The 23504-nt window shown below is 42.2% G+C and overlaps 1 protein-coding gene and 1 long non-coding RNA gene across 3 annotated transcripts in view; one reads left to right on the top strand and one right to left on the bottom strand.

The window, feature by feature from the left end:
* Positions 1-140: 140 nt before the first annotated feature.
* zbtb16b (zinc finger and BTB domain containing 16b) lies at positions 141-22916 on the top strand. Of its 2 annotated transcripts, XM_037775620.1 has the most exons (8): positions 141-973; positions 2179-3446; positions 7008-7105; positions 9005-9112; positions 9470-9556; positions 17374-17544; positions 18647-18814; positions 20346-22916. In XM_037775620.1, the coding sequence occupies exons 2-8, from the start codon at positions 2275-2277 to the stop codon at positions 20573-20575; spliced, it is 2034 nt and encodes a 677-aa protein (XP_037631548.1). In that variant the 5' UTR covers positions 141-973; positions 2179-2274; the 3' UTR covers positions 20576-22916. The 2 variants fall into 2 exon arrangements, with proteins under 2 accessions (XP_037631548.1, XP_037631549.1); XM_037775621.1 differs by lacking the exon at positions 9005-9112 and having other exon boundaries at positions 144-973.
* Positions 4260-23504, bottom strand: part of LOC119491493 — a 38526-nt gene continuing 19281 nt past the window's right edge. The window contains exons 3-4 of the long non-coding RNA XR_005207623.1: positions 5665-5724; positions 4260-4807 (exon numbers count right to left, since the gene is read on the bottom strand). This is a non-coding gene — a long non-coding RNA (uncharacterized LOC119491493). The remainder of the gene's footprint in view (positions 4808-5664; positions 5725-23504) is intronic.

Below are 23504 nucleotides of genomic sequence, written 5' to 3'. Positions count from 1 at the left end.
GTTTACACTTTAATTGTAATTCCTGTTAATTTTGAAGATTTTTTTACCAAGTTACTGCTGTACGATTTATTATTATTTTATTTTTTTTACTGTGTTAGTTGATGCATCTTGTTTTTTTGCACTATCCCCTTTGCTGCTGTACACTGCAAATTTCCCCACTAATAAAGGGATATCTTATCTTATCTTAAAAAGTTGGATCGTTGCATCCCTACAGAAAAATAATGTGACTACATAATAGCGATGGCAAACAATTAAAACTCAAGTGTACACTTTCATCCACGATCAATCAATACTGTTTTTCAAATAATATTTATCAAATAATATTTATCAAAAAATATCAAATATATTCTGTGAAATTTAAACTCCCATTTCATCTCTTCAGGGGTTCAAACAAGTTGAACAATAGATAGATATTTTGGTTGCAACATAATTCTGTATTAACTGGGTATGTCATCAGTTAATAATACAAATATAGAAAATAGAAATGAACAATAACACTATAGCCTATACATGTTATAATCAAACATGTCAACACGTGGTTCTTAAGAAGGGTTTTTATTTTGAGGAATATCCTATCTTATCTTAAAAAGTCGGATAGTTGCATCCCTACAGAAAATAATGTGACTACATAATAGTGATTAGATTCAAACAAATTCAAACAATAGATATTTCGGTTGCAACATAATTTTGTATTAACTGGGTATGTCATCAGTTAATTTCATATTTTTTTATTAACAATAACACCATAGCCTATACATGTTCTAATCAAACATTTCATCAACACGTGGTTCTTAAGAGGGGTTTTATTTTGAAGGCTCTCGTCGGAAGCTCTGTGTGTCCCCCTGCTGGTTTGACCGTCGCGGCTGGGTGATGATTTGCTTACTTGGAGCAGGACTGAGTTGGAGCGGGTACTGTGAAATGTGTAACCATGATGTTGCCTGGCTAATCAGAGGAGGACGTTAAGGAGACAGAGGTAAGAAAACAACTGTGACAGCCGACACTTTTACTATTTATTGCTCATCATTTTTAGCCCATTCTGCTCCAGACGAACTACTTTCTTAATTCTAACAATTCATATTTGGGAAATAAATAGTCAGTTTTGTGGTGGGTTTGTTATAATATCGTTTTTACAGCAGATAAGTGTGAAATCCATCTCCAAGTTTGTCCACAGTGTGATTTAGGATTTGACAAACTTGATTTGGCTGTATCGCATCATTGGACTATTTGGGATCATTTGGGGTCTTTTTTTATTTCCCGGACAGACACGCACGCGTCTTCCTTCAAAACTCCACCGCGCGCTGACAGTAAATAAGCGCGTGGAGAGGGTTAATTTGTCGCAATGTGTGTTTTTGGATAATAAAAGGTTGGATTTTAGCGCGTGTGCACCTGATGCGCTCTGATGTTGCGGTTAGTTGAGGATGCAGCCTGTCAGCATCACTCGAGGTGCTGCTGAGTGGTCCGACAACAACCATCATACTAATCACACCATCATCATTAAAGGGATTTAAATGTGGTGGAAAAAAAACAGGGATTTGCGCTTCATTTGCACGCTTTTCGTCAAATTGATAGTTTTATAACTTATTTAGTGGATTTTTAACAGAGAGGCTTAATTGTCTTTAACACATCTAATCAGGAACGTGCGCAGCCTAAATGAACTAATCAGCCCTTCAAGGCTGTTTGTTAATAGCAGGGGGCAACCTGTTGAGTGTGTGTGTGCGTGTCTGTGTATGTGTGTGCGTGTGTCTGTGTGTGTGTGTGAGCAGCTTGATAAATTGAACCGTCACCTCTCAGTATGCAGACGTTATTACAGCGACGTGACCGCTCTCAACGAGACCTCAGACTAATCACCTGCAATGGAAACTGTTGCTTTGTGCTTATCGACCTGTTGTCTGCTTTTTGGTTCTTAATTAAAATAAATAAACATGTATAGGCTGCATGAAATAAATAAAAATAGAAAAACCTGAAGAGATGAAATGGGGAGTTTAAATTTCACAGAATATATTTGATATTTTTTTGATAAATATTATTTTGAAAAAAAAAATATTGATTGATCGTGGATGAAAGTGTTACACTGGAGTATAATTAACTGCCTTTTTTCATCACATTGCAAGTGAGGTTGGCACTAATGATGCTCTACCCCTCCACCTCTCCTCCCTCCACCTCCACCTCCACCCATAGACCCACAACCAGCTGAAGGCAAGTGAAGCAGGCGGGACAGCCACACCTCATGCGTGGGCTCAGCAAAGGTCCGAGTTGGATACGGGTCTGACAAACATGGGTGTCCTCCAGCTCCACAATCCCACCCACCCCACCACGCTCCTGCAGCGGGCCAATCAGATGCGTCTGAGCGGCACCTTGTGTGATGTCATCATCACGGTGGACGGCCAGGAGTTCCCGGCGCACCGCACCGTCCTGGCCTGCACCAGCAAAATGTTCGAGATCCTGTTCCACCGCAGCAGCCTGCGCTACGCCCTCGACTTCCTGTCCCCGAAGACCTTCCAGCAGATCCTGGAGTACGCCTACACCGCCTCGCTCCAGGCCACGGCCGAGGACCTGGACGACCTGCTGTACGCCGCCGAGATACTGGAGATAGAGTACCTGGAGGAGCAGTGCCTGAAGGTGCTGGAGACCATCCAGGCGGAGGAGACGGAGGAGGTGGCGGTGAGGACTCACAGCTCCGGTGACCACGGCGACCACAGCCGGGCCAGGCACTGGAGGCACATGCTGATGTCCAAGAAGCATTCCATACAGGACGGACCCAACCGCATCACTCCCACCGCTCTGCACCACCTGGCGCTGTACCACATGACGGAGGGGAGCTCTCCCGGCCCGGAAACGGCTCCCGAATTGAGCCCCAAGCTGGACACGGAGGTAGACATGGAGAGCTCCCAGCAGACTCGGCGTCGAAGCGCAGAGTTGTCCCAAGCCTCATCCCTGGATCCCAGCAGAAGTATCAAATCAGAGAGCATGCAGGTGGATGACGCCAACGGCTGCGAGGGCAGGTCTTCCAGCACCGGGGAGGGAAGCTGCGTGTCAGACCAGGCCAGAGACGAGGGCCCGGGGACGCCCCTGAGAGGCAGCGTCATCACCAGCGCCCGAGAGCTGCACACGGGCCCCGAAGACGGGGGACAAGTGGTGGGGAACTCTCTCGACTCTTTCCCCGGGATCTCTGACAAACATCTGGCCTCCATATACTCTGTGCCCTCCAACCACACAGGGGAGGGGATGCTGCCGGTGCCCGTCTCGGTGGCCTCGTCCTTGGGCGTGCCTATGGACCCGAGGGCCTACGGCGGCCTCCTGCACCAAGGCTTACTGCACAGAGAGCTCCTCAGCAGACTGGGCCAGTTTGCTGCAGGGATGAGGCACGAGGGCCAGGTTCAAGGCCAGCAGTGCTGTGGCGAGTGTGGGCTTCAGCTGCACAGCAGGCAGGCCATGGAGCAGCACAGGTAACATCCATCAACACCACTTTCCTGCAGCATCACACTATATTTAAAATCTATTTTAGCATCTTAAAGCAGCTGTGGGTAGAATTGGAGCAAATATAGTTAAAAAAAAAAGTTATTTTATTAAAACGGTCATTATATCCTGACAGTAGTGCATGAGACAGGTAATCTGAAAAAAAAATCATGTGCCTCTGTTTTCCTCCGGTGCTCCTAATGGCATCTGCAAGATTTCACAGACCGGAGGAAAACAACCAATCAGAGCTGACCTGGAGCCTTGCTGTCTCTGAGCAGCTGTCAATCACTCGCCAACTCTGATTAAACGGTCAAACTAGGCGGCGCTGATCAAATATGAACAGAATATTGATTCATATTTGATCAGCGCTGCCTAGTTTGATCGTTTGATCGGAGGTCGCGAGTGATTGACAGCTGCCTTCGTTGAATGAGCAGCCAATAGGAACGCTCTCTCTCTGAAAGAACCTGTGATTGGCCAAAGTCTCTTGTAACAGGCTAGATTTTCTAAAGCCTGAAAACAGAGCCATGAGGAGGTGCAGAAGTCTAGTTATCTCTGAGCACTTGAATTACAATATGCTGAAAGGTTATTATGGAATTTCCTGCCCAATGATGCCAAAAACAGTCTGCCTACTGCAGGTTTAAGTAATGGAAAATTACTGAAATCTGTATCCACTTGGGGTGCAACATCTAATAATCACATGTTAAATGCAAAAGAAAGAAGGCATAGCTTTAGTCACACTTCTACACTCACTGCTTAACATTTTACTGACATTCTTCCTGTTGCGTCTAATAAAAGATGTGAGACATGTGCAGGTGCATGTCGGCTTGTGCGGTATGATGAATGTGAGCTAAGTAGTTGATTATGTGGTTAGGAAAAGCACTGGACACGTGTCTCTTGAATTGAACTGCTTCTTGGTCTGCAGGATTCCCCCCCCCCTCCAACCCCCATCATTTTAAAATACCATGAGAGTTAAAAGCTGGAAGGAGCAACAGCAAATATGTTAATCTATTCTCAGGGACACCTGCTCTTATGTTTTAACAGTGAGACGTCTCGGGAAGTTTTGAATCGGGTCCTTGTGAGGGATTTGATATAAAGAGGCCCTGGTGTCGCTGTTATTTGCAAAGCTTTATTTTCTAAATTCTGTTTGATTATTTGTGCAGAAGCGTGCCTCACACAACAGGCTGTCTCGCAGGCTATTTGATATGCATTCCTTTGCATCAGTAGAGAGGAGCCTCTCAGCGGGGACCAGGCTGGACGCTTCAGCTCGATGATGGATAACTTCTGCTTCACGACCTGCTCTGTTGTTTTTCCATTCATTCCTCCTTTATTCACCAGCCTCTCAGTTTAGATTCTGTCATTGTACACAAAAAGTTACAGACGATCTCAACGACAACTCATTAACTTGATTGCAGATGTTTATAATTGTGCGTGCTTTGGCAGTGTTTGACTCATCCCTAATCATTAGAAACAAGAGAGCCAAAAGTCCTAATATGCAGTTAACTCGTGATTAGGATCAGAGCCTTCTCCCTGTCCGCGCCCGTGGCTGACATTTCAGCCTCGTGCCGCTTCCAGAGCTGTGTTGAAAAGCGCCCGGTGAAACAGAGCATCCTGTGGGATATTTAGTGATGCGCGTTGCTTACTCATGGAGACAGGCGGATGTCCGCAGGTTGAAGGAGTTGCATTGGTGGCACTGCTTAAGGATGTAATGAAGTTTTGTTTTGTAGGTCTGTAACCAGGTCACTGAGCACACACCTGGTCTGACATTTTGTAGTTTTGTTGCTAAAAAAAGTTTCTCCTGGCACAGTTTTATTGTGAAAAACTACAGAAATTAAGCAGATTTGGTTTTAATATATTTTTGCTAAAGTCGTCCTTGTAGAATAGAGGAACAGAAATTAGAGGAATTATTTAAAAATTAGAAATGTGCAATATTTTTTAAAGGTGATGCCTTCATAACAAAATGAAAACTATAGTATTTGGGTCATTTTTAAAGGTTATAGGAATATTTTGCATGTGTTTTCAGTATTCTTAAAATAGTTAACTTAAAATGAATCATTGTCATTGCATCCTTTTTAGGGATTAAAATAATACCATTATATGTTTATGGTATTTTTGCCTTTTTAAGTATTTTTGGGGCATTTTACATTTTTATTATAGTGGAGAGGAGACGGTAAATGAGTTGAGAGAGATGGAGAATGAAATGCAACCAACCTGTCGAGCTGGACTGGTGCTGGAGAGACGACGTGGTTACATGGTCAGCCCCTTAAACCCCTAGGGAAAATCAGAATTGGGTTTATTTCGCCAAGTATATACATACAAGGAATTTTGACTCCAGTTTTTATGCAGCTCTTTCAATGTACTTACACCGAATAGAAATAACAGAATAAAGAATACAATAATAAAAATATAATAAAAATCGAATGTCATATAAGGTCAAGTGTTCATACGAGTCAAGTGTTCGGGAGTTGTAAACAATACAAATTAAGTAAAGAAATAAATACTGGATGGATATACGTGGACTATATGATTATGTACTGCATGTACATTTGGAGATGTCTATATAGTAGGATTTATATATACAATGACAGGTATGTACATAAAAGACTGTAAATTATGATCTAAAAATGTGCATTAAAGACTAAATTATAATCTAAAAATGTGCATTAAACACGGCAAGAATCCAGGATATTTGGTGTTACAGGGTTGTTGACTGATGTCGAAGTGTTCGAAAAAAGGAAATTTATACATCGCTGTTACATGGTTGACACCTCAGGATTCACAAAATAAAAGTCTCATATGAATGCTCAAGTAAATTATCATCTATCAGACCTTTAAACTTACGGTAAAAAAGCCCCAAAAACAAACCTGTCGGTGCTCCTGAGCATGTTGCTCCAAAATGATTATTTTTCCATGATATGTTAATGTTGATCTCATGCATGCTAAGTGCCATCTCAGGACTCATCTATTATGACCACAGAGTCAGTGTGTTTAATAGCGGGGTCTTTTTAGGCCGTTAGCAGGGTGATATAAGGATAACAGTACAGATGCCTCACATGCTTGGATGTGTGTGATATGATATGATAGGTTTTGCTGCCGGCTGAGCTTCAGCGAATCATCGTCTTTTCTCCTATTCATTGCGGTTACAGGAGAAGTGTGTGTGTGTGTGCATGTTGAGCTGCGGGTGTGAGTTTGCGCGCATGTGCTTGGTGTGTGTTCTTGTGTGCATGCCCAGTGTCTTGCAGTGCTGGCGGGTGGAGGCACGCGTATGTCTGCACTCTGAAATTAGCCAGATATCCTATTGTCTGTGTTCTTTTAGCATTCATGCGTTGTGATTCACAACTCCAAGGGCCTCTTACACTAATGATGTTGCATTCAGCGAGGGATTCTTGCCGGAATTAAAACATGCTCCTCTTGTTACGAGGACAATGATGCTTCTGGGTTTGGGAGACCTTACAGAAAAAAAAAAAATCAACAGAAGCGAGATACTTTTATTATCACAAGTGCGTTCTCGCTCTGTTCTCTGTTAACACGCTCGTGTTTGTCTTTTCCAACAGGAGGCTGCACACCGAGGAGAAAGGCCACGGCTGCGAATACTGTGGCAAACACTTCCAGGACAGCATGCGGCTAAGGATGCACATGCTGTCTCACACAGGTACTTAGTAACTCTCACACTCTCATCTCAGAGTATTCAGTGCTCATGAGCCTCTTGATAGTGCGGCCTTTCAAATGCACCTGTTCATACTACAACACCCTCCCCCCCCCTACCTCCGCCTCCTCCTACCGGTTAGTGCTGCTCCGAATACTTGGATCATGCTTTCTTTTCCATGTTTAGGTCTATGTACCTCTCCCTCCCTCTCCTCTCCGTCGCTCTCTAGTCTCCCTCTCCGTTTGAATCGTTTCTGTGTTTTTTCGGAGACTCTGGCAGCTCGCCAGCTCTGCCCCTTCTGAGTGATGACATCATCAGCTGCCGGCAGGCCTGGGTGTTCTGCCAGTGTTCCGAAGCGTGTGTGATGGCTCGCTCGCAGATGTGTGTCCAGGAACACACTGTACCCAAATGCAGACTTAATCAGACCTGACTGCTCTCCCAGCTACTTTATCCAAAATAGAGAAAGAGGAGCAGAGTGGGGGTGGGTGAGGCGGGGGGACGGGTGAGGAGGAGGGGGGAGGATCAGGGACTAAAAATGAAACTAAAACAGAAACCTCAGTTGGAATATGTGTATAGACAAGGCGAGGTCCCTGTCCCTCCCCGCCTGCTCTCTCTGAGGATTGTTCGGGAATGACATACTGCTGACAGATGAGAGAGAATCTGCTTCTTTAAACTTCACCTGAGTCGTCCCTTTTATACCCTCCGCATAACCCTAAACACACATGCATCACTCGCAGACCTTCGACAACACGCTTTGATTTTCAATTCCAAGTGACATCCACAACAGCAGCACCTTTAACCTAATTTGAATTTTTTGCATAAACTCTCCCCATCCTGATGTGTCAACCCATAATACTACAAAAAAAAAGAGAGATGTGGATCTCATTTCTTTGTCACTGTGTATTTCGGTATAGCAGCCTTAGATCCCGCTGGTTGCTAAGGAGCGAGTGCTCCACTGCTCTAATGGGCTGATTTGGTATTCAGCTCGATGCTGGCTCTTATTTTGGTATGCCAGACAAAGTGTTTTGATGGAGGACGATTGCAGCCGCGTCTGGAGACAGTTTGATGGTTTATGGATGAGAGCACACTCCGTGCCTTTGACTGCACAAGACAATGCACTATGTTCTCTTCTTCCCTTATCACACAATCTCACACAACACAACACACCGCACTGGACAGCGTCACACAACATCAGCATCTACAACACTGTTCCAGTGTTACTCCCATACAAGACTACACTCCACCAAGTTTTATTTTTTGCTCCGTGTAACAAAACGCACCGTTCCCAAACAGTAACCGATTTGTTTTCAAAAATTGTTGTTTTTAGAAATGAACAGATTGGGGCTTCTCTTTTTTTTTTATTATTTTGCGGCACTGGGAACAGTGGCACACTGTCTGTGTATAGAGGCATCGTAAGAGTTGAAAGAGGACCACATTTAGGCTGTAGCGCTCAGAGTTCCCAAAGCTTGTGGGTGTTTTAATGAGTCATTTTAACTTCATTTAAAGCCAGCTGAGCAGAAAATAGATCAGTGAATGAGCCCTGGGCCAGTATGGATCTGCAACCGATTTACATCTCTGTGAGAGCCAACCCACATCCAAACAGCTGTGTGTGCGCGTGTGTGAAAGAGCATGTGTGTGTGCGCGTGTGTGTGAGAAAGAGCGTGTGTGTGTGTGTGTGTGTGTACGCATATCTGTCCTATGTGTCTGTCTGTGCAGGTGTGAGGTGAGTGCAGAACAAGGATTGAACATTTCTGCAAGCAGTATGCATACTTGTCTCTTTCATGTCTTCATCAGAATAGACAAGGGCATTCCAAAGGTGAACTGGGAACTGTAGTTACAGTGCATGCGATGGGATTTGGGGTGTTGACTCTGAAGTGTTTTTTTTTTTTTTTTTTTTTGATAAAGGGATGTGCCGCAGGCGGAAAGCGTCTGCTGTAGAGAGAACACCCAGTCCTTCTGTGGCCTCTCAGGCAGACAGTCTGCTCACTGTTCAGAGACTGATAACAGGGCACGGTAAATAAAACTCTTCAGCTCGGCTCTTTTTTGTCGAGAAGAAGGGCCGTTGCACCCTGTCTGGTGCTTTTGTTTGTCCTGGGTTGAGTTTTTTTTACGGCGCTTTCCTCCGCTCCATTGTACTCTGCGCATTTTGCTTCCTTGTGTTAACACCTGAAAAGCACAAGTGTGTGACAAGCGAGGCTCTTTGGTGACTTTTGAAATACGGTCCCTTTGTTTCTCCATCTTGTTGCTTTTTTTCCCCACAGTTCTCTTTAAATGCCAAATTAACTGACTTAACTCTACAATTACAAACACACGTGTTTGTGTTTACTGTCTGATTGAGAAACCTTATTATCAATTTGATTTTATCTACAGCTCCTGCAGAGGCGCTGGTGTGTGATCAGTGTGGAGCGACATTCTCCTCCGAGGATGCTCTGGAAGCCCACAGGCAAACACACACAGGTACTTTACAAACACACACACACACACACACACACACACACTCTATGTCTAACCTGGACAGCATGCTTTGAACTGTCGAGTAAGCCGCGACTACGGGACTTGTGATGGTGGGTCTAAATTTGCCTGTCATGCTGGCTGGGTTAAACTGTTCCTGTCATGATGCTCCATAATTTATCAACACGGAGGTGGGAGGCCCTCTCACATATCACCCACTAATATCTCTTGGCATCCAAACCCACTGCATGCCACTTTGTCACAGCCGAAGCTTTACAGCGCCAGCATTACAGTTTCACAGACATACTATCCTCACCTCCTGCCTGTGGAATTATTTACACGCACACTCAACAACAAGACGAACACCTGCTGTTTTTCAATAATCTCAAATTAAGAAAATGTTTGTTTTACAACATTAACAGTTGGCTTCAGAATGCATCTTAAAAAGTTATGTTTTTTGGCTGAGCGGCTGCACAAACCTGGATAGTGACTTGGGATTTGCAATCTGGGCTCTTAAAAGTTTGGAACAACCTGCCTGAGGAGCTGAAGTCGTTTTCATCTCTTAAATCAATTTTTAAAACATTAACAAACTTCTGTATTATTAGTAGCCAGCAAGCAGTAACAACGTGCTTTATAGGAAGAGGAAAAGGGAAACAAGGAGATAAGACAATATATTAAATAAGGAAAATTAAATCTATAATCTATTAAATAGGAGCTATAATGTCCAGAAAAAGAAAACAAATGGCTTTCAAGAGTAGCGTTTTTTTAATCAGTCAATTAGTATTTGTATTACTATCATCAAGAGTATTATTATTACTTCTGGTGCCACTTTATCATTAGAGTAGAGTTATAAAGGTTCTATACAGTGAGTTGTCAATAACAACCTTATTGATGGTCAATAAGTAATTATTACTTTCTCAACTTTAACTTTTTATCAGTAAAACCCTGGTGAAGCATAAAAACATGCAGATTTTAATGTAAAATACATAAAACATGATACATTTGCTAAATTCACCACACAAGCTAAAGTAAAACAATTTGATCAGTGTATCAGTTAAAATCCCCAAAAAATAAAAAGGTATAAGGTAGGGCTGTCAACGTTAACGTGATAACAGGTTAACGCAAAGCTCGTCACAAAGGAGGCTAAATAATGTTCCAAATTTACGCTAAATTTTGGCGAGGAAAAACTGGCATGGCCATTTTCAAAGGGGTCCCTTGACCTCTGACCTCAAGATATGTGAATGAAAATGGGTTCTATGGATAATAGTCAAGTCAGCACACTGACACACTGACAGCTGTTGTTGCCAGTTGGGCTTGAGTTTGCCATGTTATGATTTGAGTATATATTTTTTTATGCTAAATGCAGTACCTGTGAGAGTATTTATCATTGTTTTGTATTGTTAATTGATTTCCAATAATAAATATATACATATGTTTGCATAAAGTAAGCATATTTGCCCCCTCCCATGCTGATAAGAGTATTAAATACTTGAACAATCTTGCTTTAAGGTTCATTTTGATAAGATAAAAAATTTGCATTTAATTAGTGATTAATCACGATTAACTATTTTAAATTGATCTACAGCCCTAGTATAAGGACATTTTGCAGTTGCCAGGTTGTGTGCCTACATTTTAGCATTTTTGCTTGGTAAATATTTTCTTGCTTTGTATTTTTATGACCTTGTTTGACCCCTGACACTTGACTCACAATATAATTTATTACTTAAAGATAAGATAAGAAGAACCTTTATTAATCCCCGGATGGAAATTCAGTTGTCAAAGGCTGGTTGGTTTATTTTAAAGTAGAGTTGAAACGATTAATCGATTAGTCAACTGACAGAAAATTAACTATTTTGATAATTGATTAATGGTTTATGTAATTTTTTAAGCAAAAAAGACAAACATATACCGTTTCCATTCTCTCTAATGTCAACATTTGCTTTCTTTAAGAGTAAAATTAATATCTTTGGTTGGACAAAACAAACAATTTGAAGACATCATCATGCTCTGGGAAATTAGGAATGAACAGTTTTCCCTATTGTCCAACATTTTATGGACTAAAAGTTTCATTATTTCAATAATGAAAATAATGGTTAGTTGCTGCCCCATTTTAAAGAGGACAAAAAACCCATGACCCAGTTTCTCCACACAATAATAATAAACAACAACGAACATGATCAGTCGAATATGAAGCCACAACCTGGCGAGTTCTAAAGCATTGATGACTGGTTTAGTGCCATTGATAAAATCATTATTGACAACCTCTATAGCCTTAATGAGTATTCCTTGTAGTAAAGTGGCACTTTACTCTTTAATATTAGCCCATTATCTTGAAGTGAGAAAGACTTAACCATTGTTCGACTCAAAACTCTCCAACTGTGAGAAAAAGCTGCATTGTTGTCAGACGATACATATGCCTGACAGTGTCTGAATCCACACCTTTTCTGCTACTGTCAGAGAAAGGTGATAACCCTCTCAGGAGCATTGGCATGTAACTGTAACTCCAGGTGGCACACACAGTATGAATACTTAATGAATGTGGACATGGAGGGGTGTTAACGATGCCCAGAAGTTTCTACCCTCATCTCACCGACTTGTAAACATCCAGAGCTCGGTTTCAGCTTGGCACTGTATCCGGAGCAGGGTACAGGAGGGCATTACTCTCTCATTTTGTCGTGATCTCAGCTCGCTCTTCTGTGACGCATGACCCTTTTTACTGACTCTTGGCTCCTGCAGCCTACACTGACATGAGCTACAGGTAATTTAAATCAGCTGTGTCGAGGATATGCCCCAAGATTTAAATGTAATATCATTTTATTCCTCCTAAAAAACACAGGATCTTTCAGTGTCGATTGTGCCGCTTTAATTTGCCATGTGGCATAACCAGTGAGCCAAATGAGTTTCCTCTTAACAGATTAACACTTGTCAGACCTCAGCAGCTGCAACACTGCTGCCCACCTCCTCTGCGAATGGAAATAACACCACTTTTGGGAGACCTTACTCTGAAGCAATTTGGCAACACCGGCTACAGTGAACGTCTCTTAAGCTATTTTGATATGTCAGAGGTGAATGGCCGTGGGTTGCTGAAGTTAGAGATCAAAGAAGGGGGGGGTGGGGGATTTGGGGGCGGAGTGGACTGTGGGAAGGGAAGGGGGTAGGGGGCATGTGAGGACTTCCTGAGGGCGAGAGGATTGCTGGTGTTGGATGCCAGGACTGAGGGGGAAAACAACATCATGTGCTGCTGTTTACTCCTCACCACAGCACTGTCATAGTCTCCTCTGACCTACTTGTCAGCGCCCAAAATAAAAGAATGGATCTGTCTCCGAATTGCTCTCACAACAAAGGGGTTTGTTTCATCAGAGCAAGTCAAGGGCTCTGGGGCACCGTGCTCTCAATTTTGGAAAACCCAAGACTGGAGCTTATCTACGGCGCGCACAAAAATTGACTGTATACAGGACGCTTCGAGCTATTGCCGGCTGACCATTTTGCCACCTTGACTTCAAGGCAAAGGCCATAAGAGTGCTGCTTTTGTGTACTCACAGCAGCTGCACTGTTTCCACACATTACAGGCTGCTTCACCAAGTGAATAATATTACCGTCTATCCGAGCCCTAATTAAACGGCCCTGTAGTTCATTCAGATACAGCCCGCGCTTTACAATGCGGACCTTTTAAGCTCGCCTAATTGTGTGTCCGTCATCATACTGCACCCTCCTGTTAATACCCAGTTGTAATTCATACAAGCCTTAAACTGAATTGAACTGCGCTCTGTTTGGCCCCGGTTTTTATTTGCACTCGCTGTCCTGATACACAAAGCCCCAGGAAGCCCTGTCATTTCACGTCGAGTGAAATATAGCAGATAGGGGATAATATTGTAAACGTTCTAGGAATCGAGGCGAATGAGACCGCGCGTGACCTCAATGAACCGATCCATGGAATGGTGGTTAAACACAAGCAACGTATCTCTTGTTGCATTAATTATTAAGTCGGTTGTTCCTCACTCGGGTAGATTAGCAGTCTGCTGATGAGCGCCCGGGGTTGTTTAAGGTACTGGAGCGTTCTGTGTGTGTGCGCCGCAACCACTGGGAGCCGTGTGCATGAGCACATACAGTAGTGTGTCATGTAAGGTCTAGCACGTACTGTAATGTGGCCTGCATGAGTGTGTATGTTTAGCCGGGTGATATCAGCGAGCCGGCAGACAGTGAGCACACTGTATGGAGAAGGGCCTTAGGACATAATCTATAGAGTCTTCTTCACATTGCATATTCTAGCTAGAGGACATGATCAGCCATGATGCAATGTTGTAAATTGTGAAATCTGTGTGAAATTCATTTCCCTTTTGATGGCAGCAAGATTTGTTTAGCTTTGACTCTGCCGTCAGTCACAATTTACCGAAACAAAAAGGTCAAACTCTGCACTCATTTATCAAAATAATGCCAAATTAAATGTTTTGTTGCCATATAATTCAGCAAATATAAAAGTCAAATTATTCACAAATCAATCAGTTTAATTGGTGGGCTCCGGACACCGAAGTTAAGATTAACACTGAAGACATTATACAGATCTGCGGTCGTCACTGAATACAATCTCTTGTTCAATTTGCAGTGGGTTTACTCCCAGATTCTCAGGGTGGGAAAACTTTTGTTTGCCGCTTGAAAAGAAACAGGCTGCGCTTATTTGTGAATGAAGGGATTAGCTTGAACACTTCACCCCAACAAGGACCATGATCCTATCTGGTTGCCTAGACACATGGTTTTGTTTCTTAGGCAGCGTGAGAGCGTGGCTGGCTCCCACCTCGGGTTGGACTGAATAAGTGGCAGATGTATGGAGGCAGACCATGTTAAATCACATGAGCATACACACGGTCTTAGTGGAGATATGCTGAAATAGCATAGCAACCCCAAACCGTCCTGAATTACTAACCTAATTGTGCATTAGACAAGCAGCTCGGTAATATAATGCACACAGTAAATGCTTATATTTGCTGCCTCACAGCAGATTTGAAAGTAAATCATTATTCCCACTGTTAAAGGCTCCCTCCCACTAAACACAATGCTCAGTCAACTCTCCGGCCTTTGAGGAATACCATTGATTACATGGTATTTACCCCATTGAGGGCCAAGGGTCAGGGGTCATCCTGTGCCTTAAAACCCAAATCCCAGGCCCATTGTCTGGTTAAGGGTGAGAAAGCAGGGGGCAATGACAGCCAACTTTAGGGCTTATTCTCTCATAAAGAAGCTCCTCTGCACTTATTACCAAAGCTTACTGGAAAACTCTACAACTGCAAATCCTTTTTCCTTTGAAAAGTTAACAGAGCGCAGCGAGGCGAAACGCCACCACTAACGCACACAAACACCTCCTCACCTTCCGAAAGGTTTTTGTTTACACTTCAAGATATTATTTGTTATTTTTATTTTCAGCGTCGGTAGCGCGGAATCAAACCGAAAACGACTGCTGAGCTGTTGTCACCGCGTGTCAACCTGAGATCAAGAGTGAGATTCCTGTGACAGAATATTTGTCATATTTCTTTACTCAAGTTTCCGTATTGTTGGTGACAGAAGGATCAGGATGCACATCTGTGAGAGTCTGTGCGAGAGTGTGTCGGGGAGCAGCGGTTTAACCTGCACAAAGAAACCCGGGATGTTAAAACTTTTTCAGAGCAGACGGAACAAAGTGTGCAGACTGCATTGAAACACGCATTTACAATATGTGATAGCTAATAAAGCGAGAGCGGAGAGAGGATGATTAAAGTAGCTTTGAAGTATCTACAAGGTGGTTAATATGTTGTTCAGCTAGTTGAGCACTCTGCTCTGCCTGCTGCTCCTTGACACATTGGAACAGAAAGCACTCCCCCTGCTGGCTGCAGCACATATTACAAGAGAAACTGGTTGAAGTGGATCAAGGCTCCACATCACAGGTCATGCACAAACTGCATTCTGTGCCTTATTAAATGCCTTTAGCCATTTTTAGATAGATCATTATCTAGACTCCACTGTTGCACAGTGCATAGTGAACAGGCATTAGTTAGGTATGACTCAGACAGAAAGTGAAGCTGGTTAGACGGTGAAAAGGATTTCCTGTATGGTCAGCGGATAAGGGGAGCGGGGAGGGTGCAGAGGCGTTGAGGACGGAGGGTCTTTTGTCTTCAACTAAAATATTGTGATCCGTGGGTGAGAAAGGGCCTTGGTCATTAGGTGACAGCATAAAGACAGGGATTGTACGAGTTGCGTGAGGAGCCTATGACTAATGGGCTTGGTCAATGAGGGCCTGAACCTCATTGTGTGCCCTTTGTGCAAAAGTCCACAGGCTAAAGCCTCTGAACAGGTGCAGTTCATTCCACCGGATCGCACTCCCCCCACCCTCCCCCCCGCAGGATTGTTTGGATCAGGGAATGTCTTTCATCCTGTTTCTGTTAATGATTACTGAATGATCAGTTCTATTAGTGCCATTTTTTGGGGGGGGGGGGGGAAATCAAAACTAGGTTCAAAAAGAAGCCCCATAATTTCAAAGACGAGGCTTCTATGCCAAATTATACTTATCTGTGAAATGTGTGCGGTCGGAAAAAAAAAAAATCGCCTTGCTTTGTTTGAGCAAATTGTGATACGTGGATTAGTAAACAATACACACAGTGAATGTTTCTGATTTATCCCTGAAAATGTGAATTTGCTTGATTTGTTTCCCGTTCTTTCTGCGTTGCCTGTTAACTTGATTGAACCTAAAGCAAGTGTCTGACACTCTTCCCTCTTAGTATGAGTGTGCTGTATCCCTTTCCCTGCGTTAATTCCAATTTAATTGCCAGTTGCCTCAAGGCACTTCAATAACAGTAACAAATGATTTGATTTAGTGGACCTCATCAGACTGCATTTTAAATGCGACACAGCAACCCCACTTGAATTCCAATGAAGTGCTGGCACAGTCCTCTGTTTACTAATGATCCTCCGCTGGAGATGTCTGATTGAATCTGAGTCAGGAGCAATGGGACCTGCTAGCATTGTAAATGATCTGCAACCTGAGCAGACAGAGAAATAAGGACCTCATAATCTCACATTAAAGCCTCACTCTCCAGGACATGCACATTATGTCCAACGCTGCTGATTAACCAGTCCCTCAGTCGTACCACATATATGAATTTGCATCGCCGCGAATGCCAGAACGGATTTGAGTGCTGGCGTACGCAGCCTGTAGATCAAGTGTTGACTGTATGACAGCCAATGGATCTTCTTCACATAGCCATTTTGACTTGAGCTACCCTGCCAGCGACTCCCTATCTGTATTCCTCTCCACACTCCGTGCAACAGGAAAGCAGCCCCAAAGAGATGCCAGGTCACACACAGGATTAAACTGGATTGTGTTTTTTCCTGCAGTCCTGCCTTTAATGGCTTGATATCACTACTTAACATTCTGCACAGAGCGCATAGTGTAGGCATCATTTAGGGTGGAGCTACTATCAGCCGCTCTTTGAGCACAGAGACAGAGGACTTCACAGGCTGGAGCTGACTCCTGATGGGGAATGAAGAGAATAATTACACATCTAACACACCAGGAAGGAGCCATTGATTGTGTGATTGGCATGCTGTGCATTGTGTGGGAAATTCTTAAAGAAAACAATGACTTTCATGGTTTAAAATAGCGCGTATAAAGACTCGCAGTTGAAAGTGCCTCTGGGCTTTTAGGGGAGTTAGTTTAGGTAGAGGCACTTGCTCTTTGAAAGAAGCTTTTCCCTCTGAGGACTCACACAAAGTTGAAGTGACCCAGTTTCCCCACTTAAGGCCCTGTCTGTGTATGGTACTGAAATAACTGTGTCTGTGTCTTGTGCGTTCTCCAGGGACTGACATGGCGGTGTTCTGTCTGCTGTGTGCAAAGCGCTTCCAGACCCAGAAGGCCCTGCAGCAGCACATGGAGGTCCATGCAGGCATGCACAGCTACATCTGTAGCCACTGCGAGCGCCCCTTCCCCAGCCACACTACCCTCAAAAGACACTTGCGCTCGCACACGGGTAAGAGACGGATCGTTTGCACCTTCGACGCCGTCTATCCTGTCATGACGCATAAGTGTGTGGTGTCAAATGCATGCATATGTTGAAATAGAGACAAAGACGGCTGTATTTATTTTCGTATATGGGTTAATTTCCTTAGGTTACTGGCTTTAAGGTTTTTAGTCAATTTGCATGCATCCTCTCCCAACCTCCTTTTTTCACTTCTCTATAAGATGACTCACCTCTCTGATGACAGCACTGTACCGTTATGGCCGGTGCATATTTTGGGCAATTTCATCCTGTTTATATTTTGGGTTCTTAGACAGCCTTTGGGCTTCTGCAATTCACGGCTGTCAGTTCTAGTGTGGTTCACCCAAAATGATAGAGGAAACCCAAATAAATATTGAAGGAAAAGCAAATGGAAATGACTTGTCTGTGTGTTCTACCGAGGGTGAGTCTTAGTGCCGCGGGAGACGGAGAGATATTTGCTGAAAAGATGTCCCCCTTTCTTCTTTTACCTTAAATAACACTCCCAGCTGTCAGGATGGCTTGATGTCTAGACAGGAGAAATACATAATTGATGTGAAGAGACAGAAGTGAAGGGAGTTTTGGCCATGGCAGCGTATCTTGTTTGTATGCCATTCTGCTTGGAAGTAACATTTTGTAAATGTCATCTGCTCCACAGTGGGGTGGGGGATTGGGGAGAATCGGCCTGTAATGAGGAGAGCAATGTATCCTCTGACTTGGCTGTTGCTGTGGACACTGAGATAATGAGGCACATAGGTCATTGGAGATGAGTCAAACCCTCAGCCTAGGAGAGAAATAGATTAACTACAGTATAGAGAACAGAGCAGTACATGCCTGGAGGACTTTTATTAGCTATTAGCAGACAGCCAAGAGGAGTGTCCTCATGTCACAACATTAGCAACGTCTGAAAGCACATCATTTCCCCCGCTTGATATGCATGTGCGGAAAGCGCTCTGTGGCTATTTGACCTACACAGCTACATATGCACCCGTACCATGTCGTGCCAGGGCTAAAGTTAGCCTTTAATGCTTCTCACGATAACGGGCTGTGTGATGGTGGTGTTGCGGCTGCTGTTGTGACACTGTTGTGTTTTCAGGCGATCACCCGTTTGAGTGTGAATTCTGCGGGAGCTGTTTCAGAGACGACGGCACGCTGAGGGGCCACAAGCGCATCCACACAGGAGAGAAGCCTTACGAGTGCAACGGCTGTGGGAAGAGGTTCAGCCTCAAACACCAGCTAGAAACACACTACCGTGTACATACAGGTGAGGGTTCGGAGACGAAAATACACTCACACATTACAGGAGAGCAGGGTCTTCAGGGTATTTTAGTGCTATTAATGTGGCCGTTATTCAATATCTTTACATTTAAAAGGATAAGGGTAGTGGTATTGTATTTTTTTTATTATTGTCAATAACTCCCATAAATAGAACAAAACCAAAAATGAATTGTTCTTACTGACAAGAATTGTTTGTGTAGCTTATTCCTCCAAAACACACGAATAAGCCACACTGTTGCACTGGGTGACATGTAGAAGTGGGAATCACCAGAATCACCGTATTGCTATTTTTAAACATTTTGCAATATGCCGAGTATTACGATAAAATATATTGCGATATATTGCCTTTTCTCAACTGCAAGTTTGTCATCTGTTTTATCTAATAAGATGCAGCATTCACTCTGTTCATCTCAGAGTTTTCATTCACATACCTTGAAGTCAGATGTCAAGGGACCCCTTTGAAAATGGCCAAGCCAGTTTACCCTTGAAAATTTAGCGCAACTTTGAAGCATCATTTATCGTTCTTCCCGACAAGCTCACAAGAACAATTGATCCTTAGGTTTTCTCGTTTCATATGATACCATTATCTTCACTCTAGCTTTAAGACTAGTTTATATAATAAAAGATTGACACTTGACGTCCGTGTATTGATACAATATTGCCACGCAAAATATCGCGATACCATGCTGTATTGATTTTTTCCCCCACCCCTACTGACATGTTGTCTTCATTGTGATGAACACAGCCTTCGTAGTTTATTTTGACTAAGTGCCACATACACCGTCTAGCTGCGTAAATACTCACTAAATGTGTGTTGATACGCATCTGAAAATAGTCCCCCACAAAAAATTATTTATTCTTCTGTTTGAGTAACATTTGCAAAAAACTACAATGCCCAGCTGTTTTAGAAAATTACATAGCCTTTTTTTTCAAATGCAACTATATATTAGTAACCTGTTTTTAAACATTTAAAGAATAAAGCTAATTTTTACAATGGCAAACGACAGTGTGTCCTACAAAAATATATTATTTTTAGAGTAAAAAAGGAGCATTAAAAACCCTACTGAAATTTGGACAAAAACAGTAAATTCTTACCACTAAATTATGATGGTTTGCAGCTTTTAAAGCTTTTTTATGAAAGAGGAAACTTACAGTGCCTTTAAATTTAATTACTTAATATAAAAAACACTATCAAACCATTGCATTTTATCATTTAGATGTGCAACAGGTCTACATTTTATTTCAGGTTACATTTTACTGACACTGATACCTGATTCCTTGCTGAGGTCAGAGAGAAACCTCTGTCGTATTTGCGGTGGATGACGCTGACTGGCCAATATCTAATGGGCAAACCGATATAGGTCTAATCCTCGAGCACAAACACAGACACACCACTCAAACACCACACAACACCACAGCAAGTACAGTGGACTGAAATAGAAGTGAGTCCCGTTTCACCTTGCAGGCCCTCTGGCTCCAGGTCTACAAGGTTAATGCTGTATTGTTGAATTTTTCAGGTGAGAAGCCATTCGAGTGTAAGCTGTGTCACCAACGGTCCAGAGACTACTCGGCTATGATCAAGCACCTGCGCACTCACAACGGAGCGTCTCCGTACCAGTGCACCATCTGCCAGGACTTCTGCCCGAGCCTGGCCGCCATGCAGAAGCACATGAAGACCCACAAACCGGAGGATGTGCCGGCGGACTGGAGGATAGAAAAGACTTACTTGTACGTCTGTTACGTCTGAGCAGGACTTGGACCCCCACGCACACACACTGTCACTGTTGGGTGAAAACCTCGTAACTCCAGTGTTGCTGTTTTTTCATGCTGAAAGATTACATGTCTCTCTATGGGTTTAAAAAAAAAAAAAATAAGTCAGACTCTTTTTGGATAAACTGATAAATGCATTGTGGGAAGTTGTCATTCTGGGAGATACAAGATTTTTACCTGACAACAGAGACATGCAAGCACGAATACAAATGTGTGTACACACTAGGGCTGCAACTAATGATTAGCTTCATTATCAATTAGATTATTTTTACTACTAAGCGATAAATCGTTTAGTCTGAAAAATGTCAGAAAAGTAGTCACATTTTTGTGACATTTTGAAATAACTGCTGTTATGTTGTCCGACCAACAGTCCAGTCTGAAGAGATTTAGTTTACAATGATATTAAACCGATAAAAGCAGCAATTTCTTGCATTTTGAGAAGCAGGAAACTGTGAATATTTAGCATTTTTCCCCCGAAAAATGGCTTTAACTCAAAATTGTCAACAATAAGTTTCCTGACGACTTATTGTTTCAGCCCTAGTGCACACAAACATACACTCACCATCTCTAATGGATCCACTGTGGTTAAAATCAAATCCACAATAGCTACGTCTGCTGACCTGTATGTGTAGCAGGAGCTTTTTGATTGGTTGATTGATTGCTAAACCATCAGGCAACCTGAGTCATCTTCTATGATTGTGCAGTAGACGTTGAAAATAATTCCACGAAGACTTGATTGGCTGAACTTTGCAACATTTTCTCGCCTAAATTCCTGTGACTTCTCAGTTTTATTTTTCTGCTGTTGGGTTTTATTTTGGAGTTTTTTTTTTTTATGTTGCATGTACTTGAACGGCTGCCACGTTTTGACCTCATAAGCTTTATCTCTTTAATTGCCTTGTCTTTCTTGCAGTGGGTGTTATTGTTTCGAGGTGGCTGGCTTACAATTTGAGTTTCTCTTGCAATGTAATAGGTTTTGCTATTTATATGTTGTTTATTTGTTACCAAATATGTGCTGGTTTTCATCACACAGTCGGTGTCATCTTGGGATGATTTCTAGTAGAGCGAGCTCTACCTCTCCTCACTTTTAAACCTACTGCAAATTATTCAGTCATCAGTAGATTTAATTTTCTAACAAATACATCATAATTTAAATGGACATGCAGTGTGTAAAAAAAAAACAGCCTCGACATGGCTTTTACGTGTAGTTTTTTATCATTGACTATATAGATGTCTTATAAAAATCACAGAATCAGAATTTTCTAGGAGAAAATTGAAGAAAACATGAAAATGTCGTTGTCTTTTTTTATTTACAAAAACCTAAAAAGAAAATTCTGACATTGAATCACTATGAGCAGGTAATTGTCAGTTATAGTGTAGCTGTAATGTACAAACTGTCATGGTATGTTATTCCCTTATGTGAGCCTAACACAGGCCTTATAGATTTAAACATGTTGTATTTTTGTATTACAGTAATTTGCTATCTGTTTACATTTGGTATGATTTGAGAAACATGTTAATGTGTGTGTGTTTTATAAGTCTCTGATTTGATTAAAATCCCTCCCTTGTGCCTCTTTTATAAGTAGAGCATTGATGTGCTTGAGTACATGGGTCTGTGCTATTGGTAGTTGTTTCTGGGTGTTTGTTTATTGTTACTTAATTAAAGATAGACTGCCATGTAGATCCACTTTGTCTGAACATTGCAACTGGAAGCAACATACTGTGATAGTGGCTGATACTCTAAGACAAACGTGTACTTTTTTACATCACAATTGCTTGGAACTTGCATCAAATTGTTCCCTTCGAAGTGACAATGGACTGAGATCTTTGGATGAAAACAGTGTGTATAGCAAATCTTGGCGTCTGTGGGCATTACCGATGCCTTCTTAAGTAGCCAACAACACTCAGTGCCATGAAAACACACATTCACTGTATCTATTCTACATGAACATGCACTATAAATGGATTTCCTTGGTGGACCAAAAGAAACAGAGCACTTTTGTTTGAAAAAGGGGTTTATTCTTTGATCTTTCTATGTTGTGATAATGCAGATGTCCTTTTATTTGATGTGTCCTAGAAGGATGTGATTAGCATTGTTTAGATTATGTCAATGTCTGTCTACCTCAGGGCCAGATCAAAGCTCGACCTGGTATCCAATCAGGGTTGTTCTTCTTGCCATGTGTGCAGTAAAATCCCTCTTCATTACAGCTTTGTAACACAGTGTGTGAAAGTGTTTTCTCAGTGTGGATTCAGGCACAACTCTGTATGCGTCAGTGTTCGGTGGCATGGTTAAAAAAAGAATAAAACAATTTACTATTTTATGCATCTCGTCTCATTTGTTGTTTCTGCTGTCTGCATTCAAAAGTGAATGCAGTGTTTCCAAACCCTTTTTTTGTCTGATGTACCCCCACGGTCTCTAACAGATGAACTCACTCCTTCATAGACACCAACCGTCCGCTGTTCCAAATGTGCTCTATGAATGGATTATAAACTGGACGTTATTTAGCATGATTGATTATATAAAAGGGGATACTGTTATGATAATGTTTTTAAAAAATGTAACTGTAAATGTTGAGATTGGTCTGGCCAAGTTTACATTCATACTTTAACCACTTAGACTGGCAGCAGCTGGAAGTTTCACCTAATTATCCAATAACTTTTAGCAATTTCAACTTTTTATCCATTACTCTTAGTAATAACTATTCCAACCATTTACAGGGTATATGTAGGAATCCAACAGTTAAATTCAATACCTTTTAAAAACCTCTCCATACATTTTTAAAGCCTTATCGCCACGATATTTTTACGTCATACTATACTATGACTTTTAAAAAACTTTTTCGGCATATTATGCCTTTTTTTTTTCCGACATACTATACTATGACTTTTGTTTCGACAAACTATACTAT

The sequence above is a fragment of the Sebastes umbrosus genome, chromosome 7 (assembly GCF_015220745.1).
Source record: "Sebastes umbrosus isolate fSebUmb1 chromosome 7, fSebUmb1.pri, whole genome shotgun sequence".
Lineage (NCBI taxonomy): Eukaryota > Metazoa > Chordata > Actinopteri > Perciformes > Sebastidae > Sebastes > Sebastes umbrosus.
The sequence above is the reverse complement of the archived record's forward strand: the minus strand, read 5'-3'. Positions and strand labels throughout refer to the sequence as shown.